Here is a 24,626-nt window from a genome sequence, read left to right as displayed (position 1 = left end):
AAGTGAAATGGCATTCACTACACAGGTTCTATATGTTACAGCTAGGTAAATAATCAGGTCGCTGCATTCCTACTTCCACTGCTCTGAAATATGCAGATTATTAGTAATTTGAATAAATGGGTAGTGTACTCTCATCCACATGTGTTTGTCATGGCTTGGTGCAGCAAAACAATGACTGAGGAAAGGCAGCCCTTAAAAGTCCTATTACACAAATAACATGACAAATATTCGTAAACCGACTGTATTCCTCAAAAAGAAATGTGTATATAAAGTGCCGTCCGAAAAACTTTGGCAACTCAGTGATTGTCGACTGACTTCCAGGACCGAAGCTGAATTATCCTACTAATGTCATTAGGTATTTACTTATAATTTTGATGAAATATTCTGGACAATTCTTGCATAATATGTTATAAAATTTGTTATTCGACAGAAAGAGTGTTATCTAATAAGTAAAATATAATTTCTTTCATCATTCACTTTGTGACAAATCTGGCTCTTTCGGCCATAGTCACTATTATAGCAATGATAGAATGACCACGTTATCAATACCTCAGTAGCTGTGCACTGTTGCAACTGTAACTGGAAAAGTATATTCAAAGTCATCCTCCCCTAATGTAATTTAAAACGACCGCAAAGAAATTAAGTAACGGAAGCCTAATAAACCTTTGAGTTCGTCCTTCAGTGATGTGTAGATAAAAGAAGCAGCTTTTCGTAATCGTCAAGTAACTGATGGAGCTTTACAACTTCACTAATTATTATTATGTTATTACTTATTACTTCAAGGCGCTTTTCTGTCGCTTATTTTCAGTATTTTGTGAGTGGTGGAGATGGAGGAATGGACCCACTGTATGTTCGTTGCGCGGAATATTCGCATTTACCTTAAATATTCATCTTGAGAGCAATTACAGAATGTCTAGTAAGAAAATCAGACCCCAAAGAGATGATAAAGTAGGTATAAATCAGCGTCAGTCCCATAATTTACGAGACATCCTAGGTGCATGTAAGGAGTGGGTGGTGAGAATGGTGAACGATGTTGTGGTAGACTGTAACACTTTTTTATCACTTCGACAATGAGGTGACAGTCTCCTGCTAAAGAAATTATGGCGCTGACAGAAAGACGCAAGCATAGGACATTTTATTGTAACCAACTGGCACATAACTAGTCCACGTTGTGTGTAGGTCTTGATGCTATTCACCTATTGTTGAGTAATCCTTTCACAGGCAGAAGTTGTTGTTGTTGTTGTTGCTGTTGTCTTCAGTCCACAGACTGGTCTGATGCAGCTCTCCATGCTACGCTATCCTGTGCAAGCTTCTTCATCAAATGGCTCTGAGCACTATGGGACTCAACTGCTGTGGTCGTTAGTCCCCTAGAACTTAGAACTACTTAAACCTAACTAACCTAAGGACATCACACACATCCATGCCCGAGGCAGGATTCGAATCTGCGACCGTAGCAGTCGCACGGTTCCGGACTGCGCGACTAGAACCGCGAGACCACCGCGGCCGGCGCTTCTTCATTTCCCAGTACTTATTGCAACCTACATCCTTCTGAATCTGCTTAGTGTATTCATCTGTTGGTCTCCCTCTACGATCTTTACCCTCCACGCTGCCCTCCAATGCTATATTTGTGATCCCTTGATGCCTCAGAACATGTCCTACCAACCGGTCCCTTCTTCTTGTCAAGTTGTGTCACGAACTCCTCTTCTCCCCAATTCTATTCTCTTCTTGTCCAAACTATTTATCGTCCATGTTTCACTTCCATACATGGCTACACTCCATACAAATACTATCAGAAACGACTTCCTGACACTTAAATCTATACTCGAAGTTAACAAATTTCTCTTCTTCAGAAATGCTTTCCTTGCCATTGCCAGTCTGTATTTTATATCCTCTCTACTTCGACCATCATCAGTGATTTTGCTCCCCAAATAGCAGAACTCCTTTACTACTATAAGTGTCTCATTTCCTAATCTAATTCCCTCACCATCACCCGACTTAATTCGACTACATTCCATTATCCTCGTTTTGCTTTTGTTGATGTTCATCTTATATCCTCCTTTCAAGACACTATCCATTCCGTTCAACTGCTCTTCCAAGTCCTTTACTATCTCTGACAGAATTACAATGTCATCGGCGAACCTCTACGTTTTCATTTCTTCTCCATGGACTTTAATACCTACTCCGAATATTTCTTTTGTTTCCTTTACTGCTTGCTCAATATACAGATTGAATAACATCGGGGAGAGGCTACAACCCTGTCTCACTCCCTTCCCAACCACTGCTTCCCTTTCATGCCTCTCGACTCTTATAACTGCCATCTGGTTTCTGTACAAATTGTAATAGCCTTCCGCTCCCTGTATTTTACCCCTGCCACCTTTAGAATTTGAAAGAGAGTATTCCAGTCAACATTGTCAAAAGCCTTCTCTAAGTCTACAAATGCTAGAAACGTAGGTTTGCCTTTCCTTAATCTTTCTTCTAAGATAAGTCTTAAGGTGAATATTGCCTCAGGTGTTCCAACAATTCTACGGAATCCATACTGATCTTCCCCGAGGTCGGCTTCTACCAGGTTTTCCATTCGTCTGTAAAGAATTCGCGTCACTGTTTTGCAGTTGTGACTTATTAAACTTATAGTTCGGTAATTTTCACATCTGTCAACACCTGCTTTCTTTGGGATTGGAAATATTATATTCTTCTTGAAGTCTGAGGGTATTTCGCCTGTCTCATACATCTTTCTCACCAGATGGTAGAGTTTTGTCAGGACTGGCTCTCCCAAGGCCGTCAGTAGTTCCAATGGAATGTTGTCTACTCCCGGGGCCTTGTTTCGACTCAGGTCTTTCAGTGCTGCGTCAAACTCTTCACGCAGTGTCGTATCTGCCATTTCATCTTCATCTACATCCTCTTCCATTTCCATAATATTGTTCTCAAGTTCATCGCCTTCTATAGACCCTCTATATATTCCTTCCACCTTTCTGCTTTCCCTTCTTTGATTTGAACTGGGTTTCCATCTGAGCTCTTGATATTCATAGAAGTGGTTCTCTTTTCTCCAAAGGTCTCTTTAATTTTCCTGTAGGCAGTATCCGTCTTACCCCTAGTGAGGTAAGCCTCTACATCCTTACATTTGTCCTCTAGCCATCCCTGCTTAGCCATTTTGCACTTCCTGTCGATCTCATTTTTAAGACGTTTATATTCCCTTTTGCCTGCTACATTTACTGCATTTTTATATTTTCTCCTTTCATCAGTTAAATTCAATAGTTCTTCTGTTACTCGAGGATTTCTATTAGCTCTCGTCTTTTTGCCTACTTGATCTTCTACTGCCTTCACTACTTCATCCCTCAGAGCTACCCATTCTTCTTCTACTGTATTTCTTACCCCCATTCCTGTCAATTGTTCCCTTATGGTGTCCCTGAAACTCTGTACAACCTCTGGTTCTTTCAGTTTATCCAGGTCCCATCTCCTTAAATTCCCACCTTTTTGCAGTTTCTTCAGTTTTAATCTATAGTTCATAACCAATAGATTGTGGTCAGAGTCCACATCTGCCCCTGGAAATGTCTTACAATTTAATCCCTGGTTCCTACATCTCTGTCTTACCATTATATAATCTATCTGATACCTTCTAGTATCTCCAGGATTCTTCCATATATACCACTTTCTTTTATGATTCTTGAACCAAGTGTTAGCTATGATTAAGTTATGCTCTGTGCAAAATTCTACCAGGCGGCTTCCTCTTTCATTTCTTAGCTCCAATCCACATTCACCTACTATGTTTCCTTCTCTCCCGTTTCCTACTACCTAATTCCAGTCACCCATGACTATTAAATTTTCGTCTCCCTTCACTACCTGAATAATTTCTTTTATCTCATCATACATTTCATCAATTTCTTCTTCATTTGCAGAGCTATTTGGCATATAAACTTGTACTACTGTGGTAGGCATGGGCTTCGCGTCTATCTTGGCCACAATAATGCGTTCACTATGCTGTTGGTAGTAGCTTACCCGCACTACTATTTTTTTTATTCATTATTAAACCTACTCCTGCATTACCCCTATTTGATTTTGTATTTATAACCCTGTATTCACCTGACCAAAAGTCTTGTTCCTCCTGCCACCGAACTTCACTAATTCCCACTATATCTAACTTTAACCTATCCATTTCCCTTTTTAAATTTTCTAACCTACCTGCCCGATTAAGGGATCTGACAGTCCACGCTCCGATCCGTAGAACGCCAGTTTTCTTTCTCCTGATAACGACGTCCTCTCGAGTAGTCCCCGCCCGGAGATCCGAATGGGGGACTATTTTAACTCCGGAAAATTTTACCCAAGAGGACGCCATCATCATTTAACCATAGAGTAAAGCTGCATGCCCTCGGGAAGAATTACGGCTCAAGTTTCCCCTTGGTTTCAGCCATTCGCAGTACCAGCACAGCAAGGCCGTTTTGGTTGCAAGGCCAGATCAGTCAATCATCCAGACTGATGACCCTGCAACTTCTGAAAAGGCTGCCGCCCCTCAGAAACCACACGTTTGTCTGGCCTGTCAACAGATACCCCTCCGTTGTGGTTGCACCTATGGTACGGCCATCAGTATCGCTGAGGCACGCAAGCCTTCCCACCAACGGCAAGGTTCATATGGATTCTCTCCGCAAATAGTAGAACTGTCTGCCCAGCTGTATTATCGCTTTATTATCTCGATAATCCTCATGTGACTATTGTGTTAGCCTTGAGGGGCCTTTCGTATGAAATGGTCAAGATCTCCAATTATAACACCCTGCCCAGACAGTTAGGTGCTGCCTATCAAATTAGCAAGACACTCAGCTTGGCGAACACAAAGTTGTTTCAGGTTATCTCTATTTTAAGCGTACTGCAAGTTCAAAGGCTGTTCAACATAGACCAGCAAAAAATGGTTCAAATGGCTCTAAGCGCTACGGGACTTAACATCTGAGGGCGTTAGTGCCCTAGTCTTAGAACTACGTGAACCTAACCAACCTAAGGACATCACACACATCTATGCCCGTGGCAGGATTCGAACCTGCGACCGTAGCAGCAGTGCGGTTCCGGACTGAAGCGCCTAGAACCGCTCGGCCACAGCGGCCGGCCCATAGACCAGCACTTATTTGTAAACATTGCGAGTATCCCTAGACCGAATGACAGTTTTGCGTAAGTGTGATTTATTCCAGACACTACTGTCTGCGTTTTGTGTTCCTTGTTCCACGTTCTATTGGTAACTGCTTCTCCTTTCATGTTAGGAGGAGCTGGAACCGAACTTGCACTGAACACATTCAGTGGCGTTATTTTCTCAACAGCTTTACGAGCTCGTTTTTTCCACCATACTGGATTTGGAACATTACGTTATTCGTAATTTACGAAGTCTCTCTGTGGATGTATATATATCAAAAGACGTGTTGCGTACTCTTAATGTTTACAGTAATACCAATGGAGTGGCACCAAACATGTGAATCGCCTCGGGTGAATTAGCTTTTTAGTACGTTTCATACAGAAAAACAAAAATAATCGCGTCAGTTACTAAGTTATGATTTTGTGGTCTGTGTACCGGGTGATCAAAAAGTCTGTATAAATTTGAAAACTTAATAAACCACGGAATAATGTAGATAACGAGGTAAAAATTGACACACATGCTTGGAATGACTTGGGGTTTTATTAGAAACAAAAAGAAAACATCCCATATTGCTAGACGCGTGAAAGATCTCTTGCGCGCGTCGTTTGGTGATGATCGTGTTCTCAGCCGCCAGTTTCGTCATGCTTGGCCTCCCAGGTCCCTAGACCTCAGTCCGTACTATTATTGGCTTTGGTGATACCTGAAGTCGCAAGTGTATCGTGATCGACCGACATCTCTAGGGACGCTGAAAGACAACATCCGACGCCAATGCCTCACCATAACTCCGGACATGCTTCACAGTGCTGTTGACAACATTATTCCTCGACTACAGCTGTTGTTGAAGAATGATGGTGGACATACTGAGAATTTCCTGAAAAGAACATAATCTTTGCTTTGTGTTACTTTGTTATACTAATTATTGCTGTTCTGATCAGATGAAGCGCCATCTTTCGGACATTTTTTGAACTTCTGTAGCTTTTGGTTCTAATAAAACCCCATGTCATTCCAAGCGTATGTGTCAATTTATACTACTCTATCTACATTATTCCATGATTTATTCAGTTTTCAAATTTATACTGACTTTTGGATCACGCGGTATGTGAGTAGTATCAGTAACTATAGTCGCTAAACCCACTTACAGAAATTGGAATGAAACTCACTGATACATACTCGACGATAGAGTCTTTCAGATGCAAGCTATAATCCCTTCCGCGCCCCTTCAAGGAATGCAGAAATTGGTGAAACGAATTATTCCTGGTGGTAGTGTAACTGAAAACTGGCAGCGACGAAGAATACGTTTGGGCAACTGTGTGACCACTGAGCTATTTCCTGGAAGGCACAGAAATATCCTGCTAAACTCACTTGATATTTTCTTGTCATTTCCATTTGAAGTGGTCCCGGGGTCTAGGGCCACTTATTTGCAGGGCTGAACTGTTGCGATGGGTCGTGGCGTGAATGAAGGCCAATAGCAGCTCAGGTAAACAGCAACAAAAGTGAAAAGATTTTATTAAAATTCAAGCGCCTGCACTCTTATCACTTCAGTGGAGGCGGTGGCCACAACCAGTCATGGCAGGCACTGCGCAGCGCAGCGGCGATGAGCTGACGGCTGGTTGGCTGTGACTTTGGTGCCCAGGATTGCAGGCTTCAGGAGGTTACGCAGCGGCGTGCGGCCCGGTTAATGTGGTACGGCCGCTGATAGGCTGTGCCAGCGTTGAGGAAGGCTGTCGGGATGCTTGCAGAGGAGGCAAGCCACTGGGGGTGGATCTCGTCCCTGCGAGTAATGACGCATGGGGCCTAGGCGTCCACAGCAGAACATAAGGGTGAGAGAGTGCACCGCTCCCGTCTCATTCTGCTGCCCTTCCTTGGCAGGAGTTTGGCAACTGCTCGGGTGACCCAGGCGACAGCCGCCAGCGGTGGAGCACCAAGTGCAAGGAGGAGGACTTGCGAATAGAAGGTGGTGTGGCAGTGGAGACCCGAACTTGTGGCGGCTGCATTTTAAGTAGGCTGTTTAGGTTTTTATGTTGGTAACGGCACGTAGCGTAGAAGGAGGACTTGCGAATAGAAGGTGGTGTGGCAGTGGAGACCCGAACTTGCGGCGGCTGCATTGTAAGTAGGCTGTTTAGGTTTTTATGTTGGTAACGGCACGTAGCGTAGAAGGAGGACTTGCGAATAGAAGGTGGTGTGGCAGTGGAGACCCGAACTTGCGGCGGCTGCATTGTAAGTAGGCTGTTTAGGTTTTTATGTTGGTAACGCCCCGTAGCGTAGAAGAAGGACTTGCGAATAGAAGGTGGCGTGGCAGTGGAGACCCGAACTTGTGGCGGCTGCATTTTAAGTAGGCTGTTTAGGTTTTTATGTTGGTAACGGCACGTAGCGTAGAAGGAGGACTTGCAAATAGAAGGTGATGTGGCAGTGGAGACCTGAACTTGTGGCAGCTGCATTGTAAGTAGGCTGTTTATATTTTTATGTTGGTAACGCCACAAGTGTGTCTGTAATTTTCCATCTACTCCTTTACCAGATACTGCTCCTTTTACTTTAGTTTTGCCTAATGGTAATGTAGGATAAGTATTCTCTTTGTTACAAGCGTTGAAAGTTTCCTCATTTATAACTGACATAGATGATCCAGAGTCGATTACTGCTGAAAATGTGGATGATCCAATCTTTACTTCAATGACAGGGTGGGAAATGGTTTTTTGAATAACTTGTTTTTCATGCAAAAGAGTGTCTCGGATGTAATAACATTTTCGTGAAGAAGAGTCTGTGTATCAAAAGTATTGCTTACATCGCTGGAAGGTTCAATCTGTGCTGCATCTAGTCAAATTCTATCTGACGTGCTGTTATTTGCGGGAGGATGCTGTGGCATTTCCACTATTTGTACTGTTCTGTTATTTCTCCCTGACGTATTATGTTGGGGATGATATTTACTGTCTGGTTCATTCATGATAATCTGTTGTTGCCGATGATTCTGCTGCTGGTAAGACCGACTGTTACGCTGAAAACTGTGCTCATTACTTTTACGTCTGTCATAATAATCGTTGCTATACGGCGCATTGCGATGTGAGTTGAAATGGTGTGTTCTCTGTACGTAGTGATTTCCTTGTTGCTGTGCGTTACTATTTGGTGGAGCCGACGCTATTCGTGTAGGCGGCGAAACATTAAAGCTTGGTTGACCTTGCAGACTGCATTGTTGGTTAGGTATGCTAACCGGCTGCTTTTGATGCTGTTGCGGAGAAAACCCTCTATTGTTGCCAAAATGTGTTTGCGATTGCTGATAATTTTGCATATACTGTTGATTAAAATTTTGTTTGTCATTAAAATTCTGGTGGTTATCATTTCTGGAGCGTATAATTAAAACTGTCACTTTCGGTAAAAACTTGTCATATCAGGTTTTCTTTACTCATATCTAATCCTATATAGATCGATAGTTGAAGAGGTGTTTTGATAGTTATAAAGGATAGTAAAAGAGAAGGCAGCAGTGCAGAAAACTAAACATGAAATAGCACTATTACGGCTCGGGGCCCTGTGTACGCTACGACACATATTCATCGAAGTGTAATGAATCCCCTGAGGTCAATTACGCGCTGCAAATAAATTTTAGTTTCTGCATTACAGGCAATGCCGGTAAAAATTCAAAAGCAAATTGTTGTATCCAGTCCAATTCTAGTTCCTGCATTAAAGGCCAAGCTGATGAAAATACAAAAGCAAATTGTCGTATCCAGTCCAAAGGATGTATTTGTATTCTGTCATTTTTAAATACTTTAGATTTTTTCACGGATAAAAATAGCTTATAATCAACGTTATCGTCTCTGAATGTGTGAACTGGTTCAGGATTGTATGATAATTCGTTTGTCTATGTCTGCTCGGAATCCAAGTCACGTACTCTCTGTAAATTACCTAAATTGTATTTGCTGTGTGAGTGTGAGAAATGTTCGGAGAGTGGCGTATGCTGTGTCGTGTTACAGGCTGCGACATTTTTCATCTCCGTCACTTCTTGCTGTAACGATGACAATTTTCTACGCAATGTATTATTGGACGAACCTATCTCACTAATCGTCTGCTGTAAATTTTGGAATTCGGGTGTTTGATTAAACGAAACTGGTGACGTATCGTCTGATTTGGTATCATTGTTATTTTCGATAACGTCAATACGACTGGCCAATTCATCAAATTTTTCAGCCAATGCTTTAACCTGATCATCATTTTTAGTGTCACAAGCATTAATTTGTTTTTGGATTTTACGGGTAGTTTTGTTCAATTTCTTAACGTCTGCTTTAATGGCATCGGGATCCTGTATTAATTCTAATTGTTCAAGTCTGTTGGTCACTGTCTGAAAGTCTACTGTGTGTGTGTGTGTGTCTGTTTTTGTTTTAAGATCGGAGAGTTCATCATGCAATTCGGTGTTCAACTGTTTAATAGTATTGATTTCGTCTGATACTGTAGCAATATTATTGTCTACGTATGTTTTTGCTTTCGTAAATAACTTACGCTTATCTTCCTGTCTCTGTGCAGTAATTGTTTCCATGACTTGTTTCTTTACTTTGTTCTGTTCCTGTATGAATTTACGGTAACGCGTTTCACTGTTTTGTAGGTGGTGATTAAAACATTCGTCAATTAGGCTGTTCTGTTGTTCGAATTTCGTGTCTACTTTCGCATTGAGTGTGCGTGAAAGTTCTGCTGACATTAATTTAAACTCGTCGCGTAACTGTGTTGCGTTTGCAGAACATTGTTTCCTGCACTAACTTCATCTCTAAGTAATTTAGTTGTGGCTGCATGTGTATTACTTAATTCTTGTGCAACGGATCTAATTTATTCACTCCTATGCCTAGCACAAGCCTTAATTTCCTCACGTAATTGTTCTTTAGTATCATGACATTGCACGGCAACGGCTGTAATCTGTTCACTAAGTTGTTTGGAATTGTTGTCTAGTTTTTCATTAAGTTGTTTGTAATTGCTGTCTTGTTTTTCATTCGACTGTTTGAAACTTTCATTAAGTTGTTTGAAATTGTTGTCTTGTTTCTAATTAAGTTGTTTGTTCGATTCATTAATTTGTTGTTTGAGATTTTCATTAAGTTGTAGTAATATACTACATCCAGCATCTCTACGATCGTCTCCATGGGAGAATAGCAGCCTGCATTGCTGCGAAAGGTGGATATACACTGTACTAGTGCCGACATTGTGCATGCTCTGTTGCCTGTGTCTATGTGCCTGTGGTTCTGTCAGTGTGATCATGTGATGTATCTGACCCCAGGAATGTGTCAATAAAGTTTCCCCTTCCTGGGTCAATGAATTCACGGTGTTCTTATTTCAATTACCAGGAGTGTAAAATAATATAAATAATTCATTTAGCGTAACTACCCAACAGTGAAAATATAATACAATGTGACAAACCTATAACATTTCAATAATTGACAGTCAATTTAACCTGGTAAATTTTGGACGTCAGCAATGCTGCGTCATGGTCCTGATACATCATTCTGAATAAACTGAAAAATCTTACCTTAATTAGATCGCCGGCTGACGCGTATATATCTGCTGCTATAAGAAATTTTCCTGGCGCAGCTAAGTGCAATGCTGGCCGATAGATTTGTCTTATATAAAAGAAAAAAAAACTGATTTTTCTTTTCAATAATCGGGATGGCCAAGGATTAGAGAAATTAGTGAATTCTTTAAATTGAGATGAATGTCAAAAGTTACTTTTTATGAGAATGATTGTTATTAACAGATTTTTTTAAACATTTACATGAGACTTGATATAACAATACTATATACGCGCGAGGCTGCTTTTACCTTATCCTACAACGCTCAGGCTCCGCCATCGCTGCACACGACCGGCCCAGCCAACATGATACACCACACACGACTGCTCGCTAGCAACAACTTACTCCTACTGCTACACAGTTCCTACTGCAGTCAATACTGCTCTTTGGTCTCAGATTCTCTTCTAGCTTACATATCGCAGGCAGCGCGTGAGCAATAAATCGAAATTACATCAGCTCAATTGCGCTAGCAACAAATTCTTTAATTATGGACCTCTTACAAGGTGGTGTGGCAGTGGAGACCCGAACTTGTGGCGGCTACATTGTAAGTAGGCTGTTTAGGTTTTTATGTTGGTAACACCACGTAGCGCAGAAGGAGGACTTCCAAATAGAAGGTGGTGTGGCAGTGGAGACTCGAACTTGTGGAGGCTGCATTGTAAGTAGGCTGTTTAGGTTTTTATGTTGGTAACACCACGTAGCGTAGAAGGAGGACTTGAGAATAGAAGGTGGTGTGGGAGTGGAGACCCAAAGTTGTAGCGGCTGCACTGTAAGTAGGCTGTTTAGGTTTTTATGTTGGTAACGCCACGTAGCGTAGAAGGAGGACTTGCGAATAGAAGGTGGTGTGGCAGTGGAGACCCGAACTTGTGGCGGCTGGATTGTAAGTAGGCTGTTTAGGTTTTTATGTTGGTAACGCCACGTAGCGTAGAAGGAGGACTTGCGAATAGAAGGTGGTGTGGCAGTGGAGACCCTAAATTGTGGCGGCTGCATTGTAAATAGGCTGTTTAGGTTTTTATGTTGGTAACGCCACGTAGCGTAGAAGGAGGACTTGCGAATAGAAGGTGGTGTGGCAGTGGAGACCCGAACTTGTGGCGGCTGCATTGTAAGTAGGCTGTTTAGGTTTTTATGTTGGTAACGGCACGTAGCGTAGAAGGAGGACTTGCGAATAGAAGGTGGTGTGGCAGTGGAGACCCTAAATTGTGGCGGCTGCATTGTAAATAGGCTGTTTAGGTTTTTATGTTGGTAACGCCACGTAGCGTAGAAGGAGGACTTGCGAATAGAAGGTGGTGTGGCAGTGGAGACCCGAACTTGTGGCGGCTGCATTGTAAGTAGGCTGTTTAGGTTTTTATGTTGGTAACGGCACGTAGCGTAGAAGGAGGACTTGCGAATAGAAGGTGGTGTGGCAGTGGAGACCCGAAATTGTGGCGGCTGCATTGTAAGTAGGCTGTTTAGGTTTTTATGTTGGTAACAGCACGTAGCGTAGAAGGAGGACTTGCGAATAGAAGGTGGTGTGGCAGTGGAGACCCGAGCTTGTGGCGGCTGGATTGTAAGTAGGCTGTTTAAGTTTTTATGTTGGTAACGGCAGGTAGCGTAGAAGGAGGACTTGCGAATAGAAGGTGGTGTGGCAGTGGATACCCGAACTTGTGGCGGCTACATTGTAAGTAGGCTGTTTAGGTTTAGATCTTGGTAACGCCACGTTGCGCTCTGTATGAAAATTACTGACTGTGCTGTGTGCAGTCTGTGGCTGGTTTGCATTGTTGGAATATTTGCTATTGCAGTGTTGGGTAGCTGGATGTGAGCAGCGCGTAGCGTTGCGCAGTTTTAGGTGAGCCGCCAGCAATGGTGGATGTGGGAAGAGAGATGGCATAATTTTGAGAGCAGACGATCTGGACGAAAAAATGGCTCTGAGCACTATGGGACTTAACATCTCAGGTCATCAGTCCCATAGAACTTAGAACTACTTAAACCTAACTAACCTAAGGACATCTGACATCCACGCCCGAGGCAGGATTCGAACCTGCGACCGTAGCGGTAGCGCTGTTTCAGACTGAAGAGCCTAGAACCGCTCGGCCACAACGGCTGGCGACAATCTGGGCGTGTGTCCATCAGAAAGAGTAAATTTGTAATACTGGATATCATGAGCTGATATATCTATATACGATCACTTTTGAACATTATGAAGGTAAGTACATAGTTTGTTCTCTATTAAAATATTTCATTTGCTAACTATGCCTATCAGTAGTTAATGCCTTCAGTAGTTACAATTTTTTATTCAAGTGGCAGTATTGGCGCACACTGTGTTGCAGTAGTTTGAGTAACGAAGATTTTTGTGAGGTAAGTGATTCATGAAAGGTATAGGTTATTGTTAGTCAGAGCCATTCTTTCGTAGGGATTATTGAAAGTCAGATCGCGTTGCGCTCAAAATATTGTGTGTCAGTTTAGTGTTGATCAGAATAAGTAAAGTGAGAAATGTCTGAGCACGTTCAGTTCTGCTCAGCTGTAGGAGGTTTTCCAGCACTGTCTATTTTAAACTTTTCGAAGGAGACGTTACAGCATGACTTCCCGTGTCACTCGGTCGCCTGGTTTAGCCCTCTCGTCACGTTTGGTGCTGCCAGACTGCTGATGCCTCTGCTAAAATTACTGGTTGTTTGTAGGAACTAGTGGCTCACTTGTACTGACGCACTGTTTCCAGCAGTATTCCGGACAAGTCTGAGACTTGGCGGTGTGGAAACTATTTACCTCAACCGCAAGAGTCCTGTCTAACTGCTGCATATGGAGGATAGCTGTGCTTGGTCTAGTTCACCTCTAGACGTATAAAAAGCCGTTGCTGCAACCGCGATGCCACCACTTTTGTGCTCACTGGCTACCTTAAACTAGTAAGGCTAAACTGCTAGTTCCTGCAGTAATGTCTAAAACTAGTGGTGGGACTGCACATTGAATAATTTAAGTGATTTTCGCTTAAGGCGTGGATAGGGCTATCAATTTATGGTTTTGAGTCCAGGGGGTCACTCCAACTCTGAGCACTATGGGACTTAACTTCTGAGGTCATCAGTCCCCTAGAACATAGAACTACTTAAACCTAAGGACATCACACACATCCATGCCAGAGGCAGGATTCGAACCTGCGACCGTAGCGGTCGCGCGGTTCCAGACTGTAGCGCCTAGAACCGCTCGGCCAACCAGGCCGGCGGTCATTCCAACTAATCTCATCTTTGATGCTGCAATTTATCTGTCGTAGAGACCACTAGGGTAATAATGGAAAGACGAATACTTCATCTCCTCGATGAGTCTAAGATAATGTAGTTCAAAAAATGGTTCAAATGGCTCTGAGCACTATGGGACTTAACATCTATGGTCATCAGTTCTCTAGAACTTAGAACTACTTAAACCTAACTAACCTAAGGACATCACACAACACCCAGCCATCACGAGGCAGAGAAAATCCCTGACCCCGCAGGGAATCGAACCCGGGAACCCGGGCGTGGGAAGCGAGAACGCTACCGCACGAACACGAGATGCAGGCTAAGATAATGTAATCATATTGCAAGCCGCCCAAGGTGGCCGAACGGTTCTAGGCGCTACAGTCTGGAACCGCGCAACCGCTACGGTCGCAGGTTCGAATACTGCCTGGGGCATGGATGTGTGTGTGATGTCTACATCTACATCTACAGCCATACTCCGGAAGACACCTGTCGGTGTGTGGCGGAGGGTACCCTGAGTACCTCTATCGGTTCTCCCTTCTATTCCAGTCTCGTATTGTACGTGGAAAGAAGGATTGTCGGTATGATTCTGTGTGGGCTCTAATCTCTCTGATTTTATCCTCATGGTCTCTTCGCGAGATATACGTAGGAGGGAGCAATATACTGCTTGACTCTTCGGTGAAGGTATGTTCTCGAAACTTTAACAAAAGCCCGTACCGAGCTACTGAGCGTCTCTCTGCAGAGTCTTCCACTGGAGTTTATCTATCATCTCCGTAACGCTTTCGCGATTACTAAATGATCCTGTAACGAAGCGCGCTGCTCTCCGTTGGATCTTCTCTATCTCTTCTATCAACCCTATCTGGTGCGGATCCCACATTGCTGAGCAGTATTGAAGCAGTGGGCGAACAAGCGTATTGTAACCTACTTCCTTTGTTGTCGGATTGCATTTCCTTAGGATTCTTCCAATGAATCTCAGTCTGGTATCTGCTTTACCGACGATCAACTTTAAATGATCATTCCATTTTAAATCACTCCTAATGCGTACTCCCAGATAATTTATGGAATTAACTGCTTCCAGTTGCTGACCTGCTATTTTGTAGCTAAATGATAAGGGACCTATGTTTCTATGTATTCGCATTACATTACACTTGTCTACATTGAGATTCAATTGCCATTCCGTGCACCATGCGTCAATTCGCTGCAGATCCTCCTGCATTTCAGTACAATTTTCCATTGTTGCAACCTCTCGATACACCACAGTATCATCTGCAAAAATCCTCAGTGAACTTCCGATGTCATCCACCAGGTCATTTATGTATATTGTGAATAGCAACGGTCCTATGACACTCCCCTGCGGCACACCTGAAATCACTCTTACTTCGGAAGACTTCTCTCCATTGAGGATGACATGCTGCGTTCTGTTATCTAGGAACTCCTCAATCCAATCACATAATTGGTCTGATAGTCCGTATGCTCTTACTTTGTTCATTAAACGACTGTGGGGAACTGTGTCAAACGCCTTGCGGAAGTCAAGAAACACGGCATCTACCTGTGAACCCGTGTCTAAGGCCCTCTGGTCGAATAGCGCGTGCTGGGTTTCACACGACCGTCTTTTTCGAAACCCATGCTGATTCTTACAGAGTAGATTTCTAGTCTCCAGAAAAGACATTATACTCGAACATAATACGTGTTCCAAAATTCTACAACTGATCGACGTCCTTAGGTTAGTTAGGTTTAAGTAGTTCTAAGTCATAGGGTACTGATGACCTCAGAAGTTGAGTCCCATAGCCCTCAGAGCCATTTGAACCATTTGAACTTTCTGCCCAATTTCCATACTAGTTCAGAATGAAAGGAAAATCAAATGAAAAATGGCGTTAAATCAATTTTCCCCGCAGTCTGAGACCACCGATGGCCAGCCTGAAAAGGGAACTATCGACTGGTGGGGGCTGAGAAATTTTCAGGACCACAGATTAAGTATTGTTGTTAAATGCCAAGTTTCCAAACCGTTATTTTAAATTTCAAGCCACACAGAACAAGGCGTGGCCGTATTCGCAGAAGTGGCGTCACTTCAGTCTCACCAATTCTTGAAATGAGAGGCCAGGCCGTCACTGGGCGGTACAGACTGTTACCGCCACCCACTGCTTCAATGGATGCGGGACCTCCTTCCTGTCGGCGGACGCTTATTGTGTAGGATTGTTGATGAAATATCGATATAACGAAATTACGTCAGTTCTACCAGTACGTATCGATACATATCGTTGTCATTTTACAACGATACATCGATACATTGATAAAGAAATGGCAATGTCGAGTGCCCCTATTTTTATCTTATATTATATTTTTCTCAATTTTCGATAAATACTTTGCGAAGGAGTCTTATTACTTTTTGAGCTTTCATCACGTCCAGTCTTTCTCTTTGACTGTGTGAAGCAAGTATAGAGGGCACAAAGAAAAAGTCTGATCGCACTGGGAGGTGGCAGTTTGAATGGAGTAACAAGATATCCGATGTGAGGAAACAGCACAATAGTTGCTTTAAAAAACAAATTTTAACGCAACTAATGTGCTATTTCTTCACATCGGCATTCATTACAAATAGTTTGAAATTGATGAACAAAAATCTAAATGACGAGATTGGTCTTTGCGGTGGGCGGAGACGTGTGAGGGGAAATGATGACGTAATCGGCGCTCGATGCTACCATCAGAAACTGCAACGTTTAACTTTACCACTCAATTTTGACACTACAGCTTTTAGGTCGCTGGCGTTTGCAGAAATGTAAAAACAAGGACGTCAACATGAACTGTTCCAGACAAATCCATTATGTGATGAAACCGAACGACGGACCCTTAGGACAACTTTTATTTTGCCACTTACCTGCATTTACCATTGTTAGCACAGTGGGTATCGCCAAGCGTGAAGGTGCATCGTTTTTCTTTCAGTTCTTGCTCTACGGGGCTGCTAGCTTGTTGATGCATGTAATCAATACTTAATTATAAAGCTCTAAAACTGGCAGTATATTTACAATTCACGGTCTATATTTTTATGGCAGTACGTCGATACATTTGTTTAGATATATCGATAACATTTATCGTTATGCTGATGACCTGCAACGATATGCCTTTACATATCAATGTATCGGATTCCTGATATTTTTAAAAATTTCAGCAGTTCTGTTACTGTGAAGTGGCAACCAAGTTGACAAAACTGCTGAGAGCCGCTGTCAGGCAACCATTTCGCTAGTACCTATGAACTTCTGTTGCTTGGCAGTAGCCACAGACCGAGCAATTCAGTTTAGTGACGTAATTTTTGAATAAGACACTCGCGGTAATTCCGGCTACTGTTTTACAAACGACGCAGCCGTGTAAACCTTGACAGACTGGTGTGGCTACTGTGTCCATGTTGAAGTGGTAAGTTAGTCACGCTACCCCTATCCGGGCTTCTATTTCTAACACGGATCATATGGCTGTTGATTATTTACCTTTTGGTTTCGTATTTTCAAGTTTTTTCGCGAATTCTGAGTAGCACACTCTCTCAAAGAGACTGGACGAGTTGTTCATGTTTCCTTCCTATGTTCAATGAATATGTTATTGTTTTGTCTTGGCCTTCAGCAAGACTTTTCGTGCCATGCTACTTCATTAATTGTGACTGAATAGGTCTTTTAATGGTATGTTAAAGGATATCTCTAATTTCAAGTGTGTTTTGGAGAATATGTTGTTGTTGTTATTGTTGCTGTCTTCAGTCCGAGCGTGCCGGGGTGGCCGAGAGGTTCTAGGCGCTACTGTCTGGAACCGCGCGATCGCTACGGTCACAGGTTCGAATCCTGCCTCGGGCATGGATGTGTGTGATGTCTTTAGGTTAGTTAGGTTTAAGTAGTTCTAAGTTCTAGGTGACTGATGACCTCAGAAGTTAAGTCCCATAGTGCTCAAAGCCATTTGAACCATTTTTTTTCAGTCCGAAGACTGGTTTGATGCAGCCCTCCATGCTAGTCTATCCTGTGCAAGCCTCTTCATCTCCGAATAACTACTACAATCTACGTCTTTCTGGATCTGCTTAGTGTATTCATCTGCTGATCTCCCTCTACGATTTTTACCCCCCACACACTTCCCTCCGCTACTAAACTGGTGAACCCTTGGTGTTTTACTTTCACTGGTCAAGTTGTACCGCAAGTCTCTTGTTTCCTCAAATCTATTCAGTACTACCCCACTAGTTAAGTGATGGACCCGTCTAACCTTCGGAAATCTACGGTAGCACCACATTTCGAAAACTTTTGTTCTCTTTTTACCTAAACTGTTTATCATTCATGTTTCTCTTTCATACATGGCAAATTCCAGACAAATACCTTTAGAAAAGGCTTACTAACACTTAAATCAATACTCGATGTTAACAAATTTCTCTTCTTCAGGAACGCTTTCCTTGCCATTGCCAGTCTACATTTTATATCCTCTCTACTTCGACCATCATCAGTTATTTTGCTCCCCAAATAGCAAAACTCCTTTACTGCTTTAAGCGTCTCATTTCCTAATCTAATTCCCGCAGCATCACCCGATTTAATTCGACTACATTCCATTATCCTCGTTTTGCTTTTGTTGATGTTAATCTTATATCCTCCTTTCAAGATACTGTCCATTCCGTTCAGCTGCTCTTCCAGGTTCTTTGCTGTCTCTGGCAGAATTACAATGCCATCGGCGAACCTCAAAGTTTTTGTTTCTTCTCCATGGATTTTAATTCTTTAGTTTCCTTTGCTACTTGCTCAATATACAGATTGAATAACATCTAGGATAGGCTACAAGCCTGTCTCACTCCCTTCCCAACCACTGCTTCCCTTTCATGTCCCTTCGACTCTTACAACTGCCATCTGGTTTCTGTACAAATTGTAAATAACCTTTCACTCCCTGTATTTTATCCCTGCCACCTAAGATAAGTCGTAGGTTCAGTAAGGTCTTGCGTGTTCCTACGTTTCTTCGGAATCCAAACTGATCTTCCCTGAGGTAGATCGGCTTCTACTAGTTTTCCCATTCTTCGGCAAAGAATTGTGTTAGTATTTTGCAACCATGACTTATTAAACTGATAGTTCGGTAATTTTCACATCTGTCAACATCTGATTTCTTTGGAATTGGAATTACTACATTCTTCTTGACGTATGAGGGTATTTCGGCTGTCTCATACATCTTGCACACCAGATGGAAGAGTTTTGTCATGACTTGCTCTTTCAAGTTCTGACGGAATATCGTCTACCCCCGGGGCTTTGCTTCGACTCAGATCTTTCAGAGCTGTGTCAAATCTTCTCGCAGTTTCACATCTCCCATCTCATCTTCACCTACGCCCACTTCCCTTTCTGCAATACTGCTTTCAAGTTCATCTCCCTGGTATAGACACTCTATATACACGTTCCACCTTTCAGCCTTCCCTTTTTTGCTTAGTTTTCCATCTTAGCTCCTGATATTTATACAGCTTTTTCTCGTTTCCCCGAAGCCCTCTTTAATCTTCCTACAGGCTGTATCTGTCTCTCCCCTGGTGAAATGTGCTTCTAAATCCTTACATTTGTCCTCTAGCCATTCCTGCTTCGCAGTTTTGTACTTCCTGTCAGCCTCATTTTCAAACGTTTGTATTTCCTTTCGCTTGCTTCATTTTCTGCATTTTTTAATTTTCTCCTCTCAGTAATTAAATTCAACATCTCTTGTGTTACCCAAGGCTTTCTACTAGGCCTTGTCATTTTACCTATTTGATCTTCTGCTGCCTGCACTATATTATCTTTCAAAGCTACCCATTTGTCTTATACTGCATTCCTTTCCCCTATGCTTGTTAATAGTTGCCCAATGCTCCGTCTGTAAATCTCAACAACCTCTAGTTCTTTCAACTTTTCCTCCTATCTCCTTAATTTCCTAACTTTTTTCAATTGCTTCAGTTTGGATCTACAGTTCATAACCAACAAACACTGATCAGAGTCCAGTCTGCCCCTGGAAATGTCTTACAATTTAAAATCTGGCTCCTAGATCTCTGTCTAACCATCATATAATCAATCTGAAAACTTCCAGAGTCTCCAAGTCTCTCCCACGTATACAACTTTCTTCTACCATTTTTAAACCAAGTGTTAACTATAGTTAAATTATGCTCTGTGAAAAATTCTACCACACCGCTTCCTCTCTCATTCCTTTCCCTCAGTCCATATTCATCTACTATTTTTCCTTCTATGTATTTTCCTACTATCGAATTCCAGCCCACCAACACAATTAAATTTCCTCTCCTTTAACTATCCGAATAATTTTATTTTATTTCATCATATATTTCTTCGCTCTTTTCATCATCTGAGGAGCTAGTTGGCATGTAAACTTATAGTACTGCAGTATACGTGGGCTCCGTGTCTATTTTGGTTACGATAATACGGCCGTTTAGGTTTTTATGTTGGTAACGCCATGTAGCGTAGAAGGAGGACTTGCGAATAGTAGGTGGTGTGGCAGTGGAGACCCGAAATTGTGGCGGCTGCATTGTAACTAGGCCGTTTAGGTTTTTATGTTGGTAACGCCATGTAGCGTAGAACGAGGACTTGCGAATAGTAGGTGGTGTGGCAGTGGAGACCCGAACATATGGCGGCTGCATTGTAACTAGGCCGTTTAGGTTTTTATGTTGGTAACGCCACGTAGCGTAGAAGGAGGACTTGCGAATAGAAGGTGCTGTGGCTTGCTTCAGTTTGGATCTACAGTTCATAACCAACAAACACTGATCAGAGTCCAGTCTGCCCCTGGAAATGTCTTACAATTTAAAATCTGGCTCCTAGATCTCTGTCTAACCATCATATAATCAATCTGAAAACTTCCAGAGTCTCCAAGTCTCTCCCACGTATACAACTTTCTTCTACCATTTTTAAACCAAGTGTTAACTATAGTTAAATTATGCTCTGTGAAAAATTCTACCACACCGCTTCCTCTCTCATTCCTTTCCCTCAGTCCATATTCATCTACTATTTTTCCTTCTATGTATTTTCCTACTATCGAATTCCAGCCCACCAACACAATTAAATTTCCTCTCCTTTAACTATCCGAATAATTTTATTTTATTTCATCATATATTTCTTCGCTCTTTTCATCATCTGAGGAGCTAGTTGGCATGTAAACTTATAGTACTGCAGTATACGTGGGCTCCGTGTCTGTTTTGGTTACGATAATACGTTCACTATACTGTTCATAGCAGCTTACACGCATTTCTATTTTATTGTTCATTATTAAACCCACTCCGGCATTACCCCTATTTGACTTTTAATTTATAATATCTTATTTACATACAAGCTTTATCTGTCTACTAGTCTGTAGATTTTCTTATTTAGCTATGGAAACCTGTATTACAAGTGCAGAAGCTCGATGCCACTACGTTCGAGGGCACAGCAGATTGGCAGATGAAGTTAAACGATTCAAAATGGTTCAAATGGCTCTGAGCACAATGGGACTCAACATTGAGGTCATCAGTCCCCTAGAACTTAGAACTACTTAAGCCTAACAAACATAAGGATATCACACACATCCATGTCCGAGGCAGTATTCGAACCTGCGAACGTAGAGGTCACGCAGTTCCAGACTGAAGTGCCTAGAACTGCTCGGCCACTCTGGCCGGCGCGTCAACTCCACTGAAGTGACAAAAGTCATGGGATAGCTAGATGGATGAGATAGCTAGACGCACGGGAAATTCCATTTCGTAAATCGTTAGGGAATTGAGTATTCCGAGATCCACAATGTTAAGAGTGTGCCGACACTACCATATTTCGGGCATTACTTCTCATCACGGACAATGCAGTGGCCGACGGCCTCCACTTAACGACCGAAAGCAGAGGCTTTTGCGAGGAGTTGTCAGCGCTAACAGACAAGCAACACTCAGTGAAATGGCAACACATAATAAAGTGTGACATACGACGAACGTATTCGTCAGGACACAGTGGCGAAATGAGACGTTAATGGGCTACAGCAATAGACGAGCGATGTGAGTGCCTTTGCTAACAGCACATGACCTGCAGCGCCTCTCCTAGGCCCTTGACCATATCCGTTGGACCCTAGACGACTGGAAAACCGTGGTGTTGTCAGATGAGTTCCGATTTCACTTGGTAAGAGCCGATGGTAGGGTTCGAGTGCGGCGGAGACCCCACGAAGCCATGGACCCAAGTTGTCAGCAAGACACTGTGCAAGCTGATGGTGACTCCATAATGGCGTGGGCTGTGTTTACATGGAATGAAATGGGTCCTCTGGCCCAGCTGAACCGAACATTTACCGGAAATGGTTATGTTAGCCACTTGGAGACATTTGCAGCCATTCATGAACTTCATGTTCCCATACAACGATGGAATTTTTATAGACGACAATGCGCCATCCGACTGGTTTGGGGAACATTCTGGACAATTCGAGCTATCATTTGGCCGCCCATCGAACATTTATGGGACACACCGGGTGGTCTGTTCGTGCACAAAATCCTACACCGGCAACACTTCCGTAATTATGGACGTCTATAGAGGCAACATGGCTCAATATTTCTGTAGGGGAATTCCAACTACTCGTTGACTCTATATCACGTTGAGTTGCTGCACGACGCCGGGAAAAGAAGGTAGACAGGATATTAGGAGGTATTCTATGAGTTTTGTCACATCAGTGTGTACTTTGCCCAAAGTATGTAGTGGCGGAAGGAGATTGATTTGCAGGCTAATAGAGGTACACTACTGGTCATTAAAGTTGATACACCACGAAGATGACGTGCTACAGACGAGAAATTTAACCGACAGGAAGAAGATGCTGTGATATGCAAATGATTAGCTTTTCATAGCCTTCACACAAGGTTGGCGCCGGTGGCGACACCTACAACGTGCTTACATGAGGAAAGTTTCCAACCGATTTCTCATACACAAACAACAGTTGACCTGCGTTGCCTGGTGAAACGTTGTTGTGATGCCTCGTGTAAGGAGGAGAAATGCGTACCACCACGTTTCCGACTTTGATAAAGGTCGGATTGTAGCCTATCGCGATTGCGGTTTATCGTATCGCGACATTGCTGCCCGCGTTGGTCGAGATCCAATGACTGTTAGAAGAATATGGAATCGGTGGGTTCAGGAGGGTAATGTGGAACGCCGTGCTGGATCCCAACGGCCTCGTATCAGTAGCAGTCGAGATGACAGGCATCTTATCCGCATGGCTGTAACGGATCGTGCAGCCACATCTCGATCCCTGAGTCAACAGATGGGGACGTCTGCAAGACAACAACCATCTGCACGAACAGTTCGACGACGTTTGGAGCAGCATGGACTATCAGCTCGGAGACCATGGCTGCGGTTACCATTGACGCTGCATCATAGATAGGAGCGCCTGCGATGGTGTACTCAACGAGGAACTGCGTGCACGAATGGCAAAACATTTTTTTGGATGAATCGAGGTTCTGTTTACAGCGTCATGATGGTCGCATCCGTGTTTGGCGACATTGCGGTGAACGCACATTGGAAGCGTGTATTCGTCATCGCCATATTGGCGTATCACCCGGCGTGATGGTATGGGGTGCCATTAGTTACACGTCTCGGTCACCTCTTGTTCGCATTGACGGCTGAACAGTGGACGTTACATTTCAGATGTGTTACGACCCGTGGCTCTACCCCTCATTCGATCCCTGCGAAACTCTACATTTCAGCAGGATAATGCACGACCGCATGTTGCAGGTCCTGTACGGGCCTTTTTGGATACAGAAAATGTTCGACTGCTGCCCTGGCCAACACATTCTTCAGATCTCTCACCTATTGAAAATGTCTGGTCAATGGTGGCCTAGCAACTGGCTCGTCACGATACGCCAGTGACTACTCTTGATGAACTGTGGTATCGTGTTGAAGCTGCATGGGCAGCTGTACCTGTACACGCCATCCAATGCCCAGGCGTACCAATCCGTTATTACGGCCAGAGGTGGTTTTTCTGGGTACTAATTTCTCATGTCAGTTCTAGTATATTTGTCCAATGAATGCCCATTTATCATCTACATTTCTTCTTCGTGTAGCAATTTTAATAGTCAGTAGTGTATTTTGTACACTGAACATGTTACGCACCCATAACGTGTAAAAGAAGAGCGCGTGAGCACAGAGCCAGCTTGGACTGTGTCCTGCGCCCTCTTTAGGAGCAGAGAATGGGGGCAGGGGACACGGGACAGGCCGCGGATACAGCAGGCGGCGGCAGTCGGTGCGGCGCGGCGCGGCGGACGCTCCCGATTTAGTGGCGGCGGCAGAAGGCGGTGGAAGGCCGCGTCTGGCGCCGACCTCCCCGCCTGGGACGGACCAGCGCGCCGCGCCGCGCCGCACGCGACCGCCGAGCACGCAACGCCGCAGTTACACATACAGCACGGAGTAGCCGCTATCTCCCGGCGCGGCCGTCTGTCTCTGCTCAACGTCCGACGCCTATTAGATTATGCTTCCTGGAGGGGGCCCCTAACTCGTTATAACCGCCAGCGTACGTACACCTTTCCCGTTATTATACGTTGCTGGACAACAAAACTCACAACACTGCGAGGCAGGCGCGGATCCAAGAGGACGTGGGGGTGGAGAGACGTCGTGGGGAGTCATGATCCTCCCCCCCCCCCACCCACCCCGTTCCTATAAAGACCATTTTACTAAAATGGTGAAATTTGATCGCAATATGAAGGGGACTTTACATATCTAATCCATCTGTACTAATTAGGACAATACACTATCAGATCAATAGTAGGGGAGACTCCTTGTAATGGGGAATTGACCACCAGGGGTCACCAGAGGCGGACCCGCCCGTATAAAAGGAGGCGGAGAG

At 43.5% G+C, this 24,626-nt stretch overlaps 1 protein-coding gene across 1 annotated transcript in view; it reads left to right on the top strand.

Moving 5' to 3' along the window:
- LOC126335776 (putative HTLV-1-related endogenous sequence) overlaps positions 1 to 24,194 on the top strand; it is an 84,384-nt gene extending 60,190 nt beyond the window's left edge. The window contains exon 3 of the mRNA XM_049999237.1: positions 23,965 to 24,194. Within this exon, the coding sequence (XP_049855194.1) occupies positions 23,965 to 24,194 (230 nt within the window). The remainder of the gene's footprint in view (positions 1 to 23,964) is intronic.
- Positions 24,195 to 24,626: the final 432 nt, after the last annotated feature.

The sequence above is a fragment of the Schistocerca gregaria genome, chromosome 2 (assembly GCF_023897955.1).
Source record: "Schistocerca gregaria isolate iqSchGreg1 chromosome 2, iqSchGreg1.2, whole genome shotgun sequence".
NCBI lineage: Eukaryota > Metazoa > Arthropoda > Insecta > Orthoptera > Acrididae > Schistocerca > Schistocerca gregaria.
This window is presented reverse-complemented; position numbering and strand designations above follow the sequence as displayed.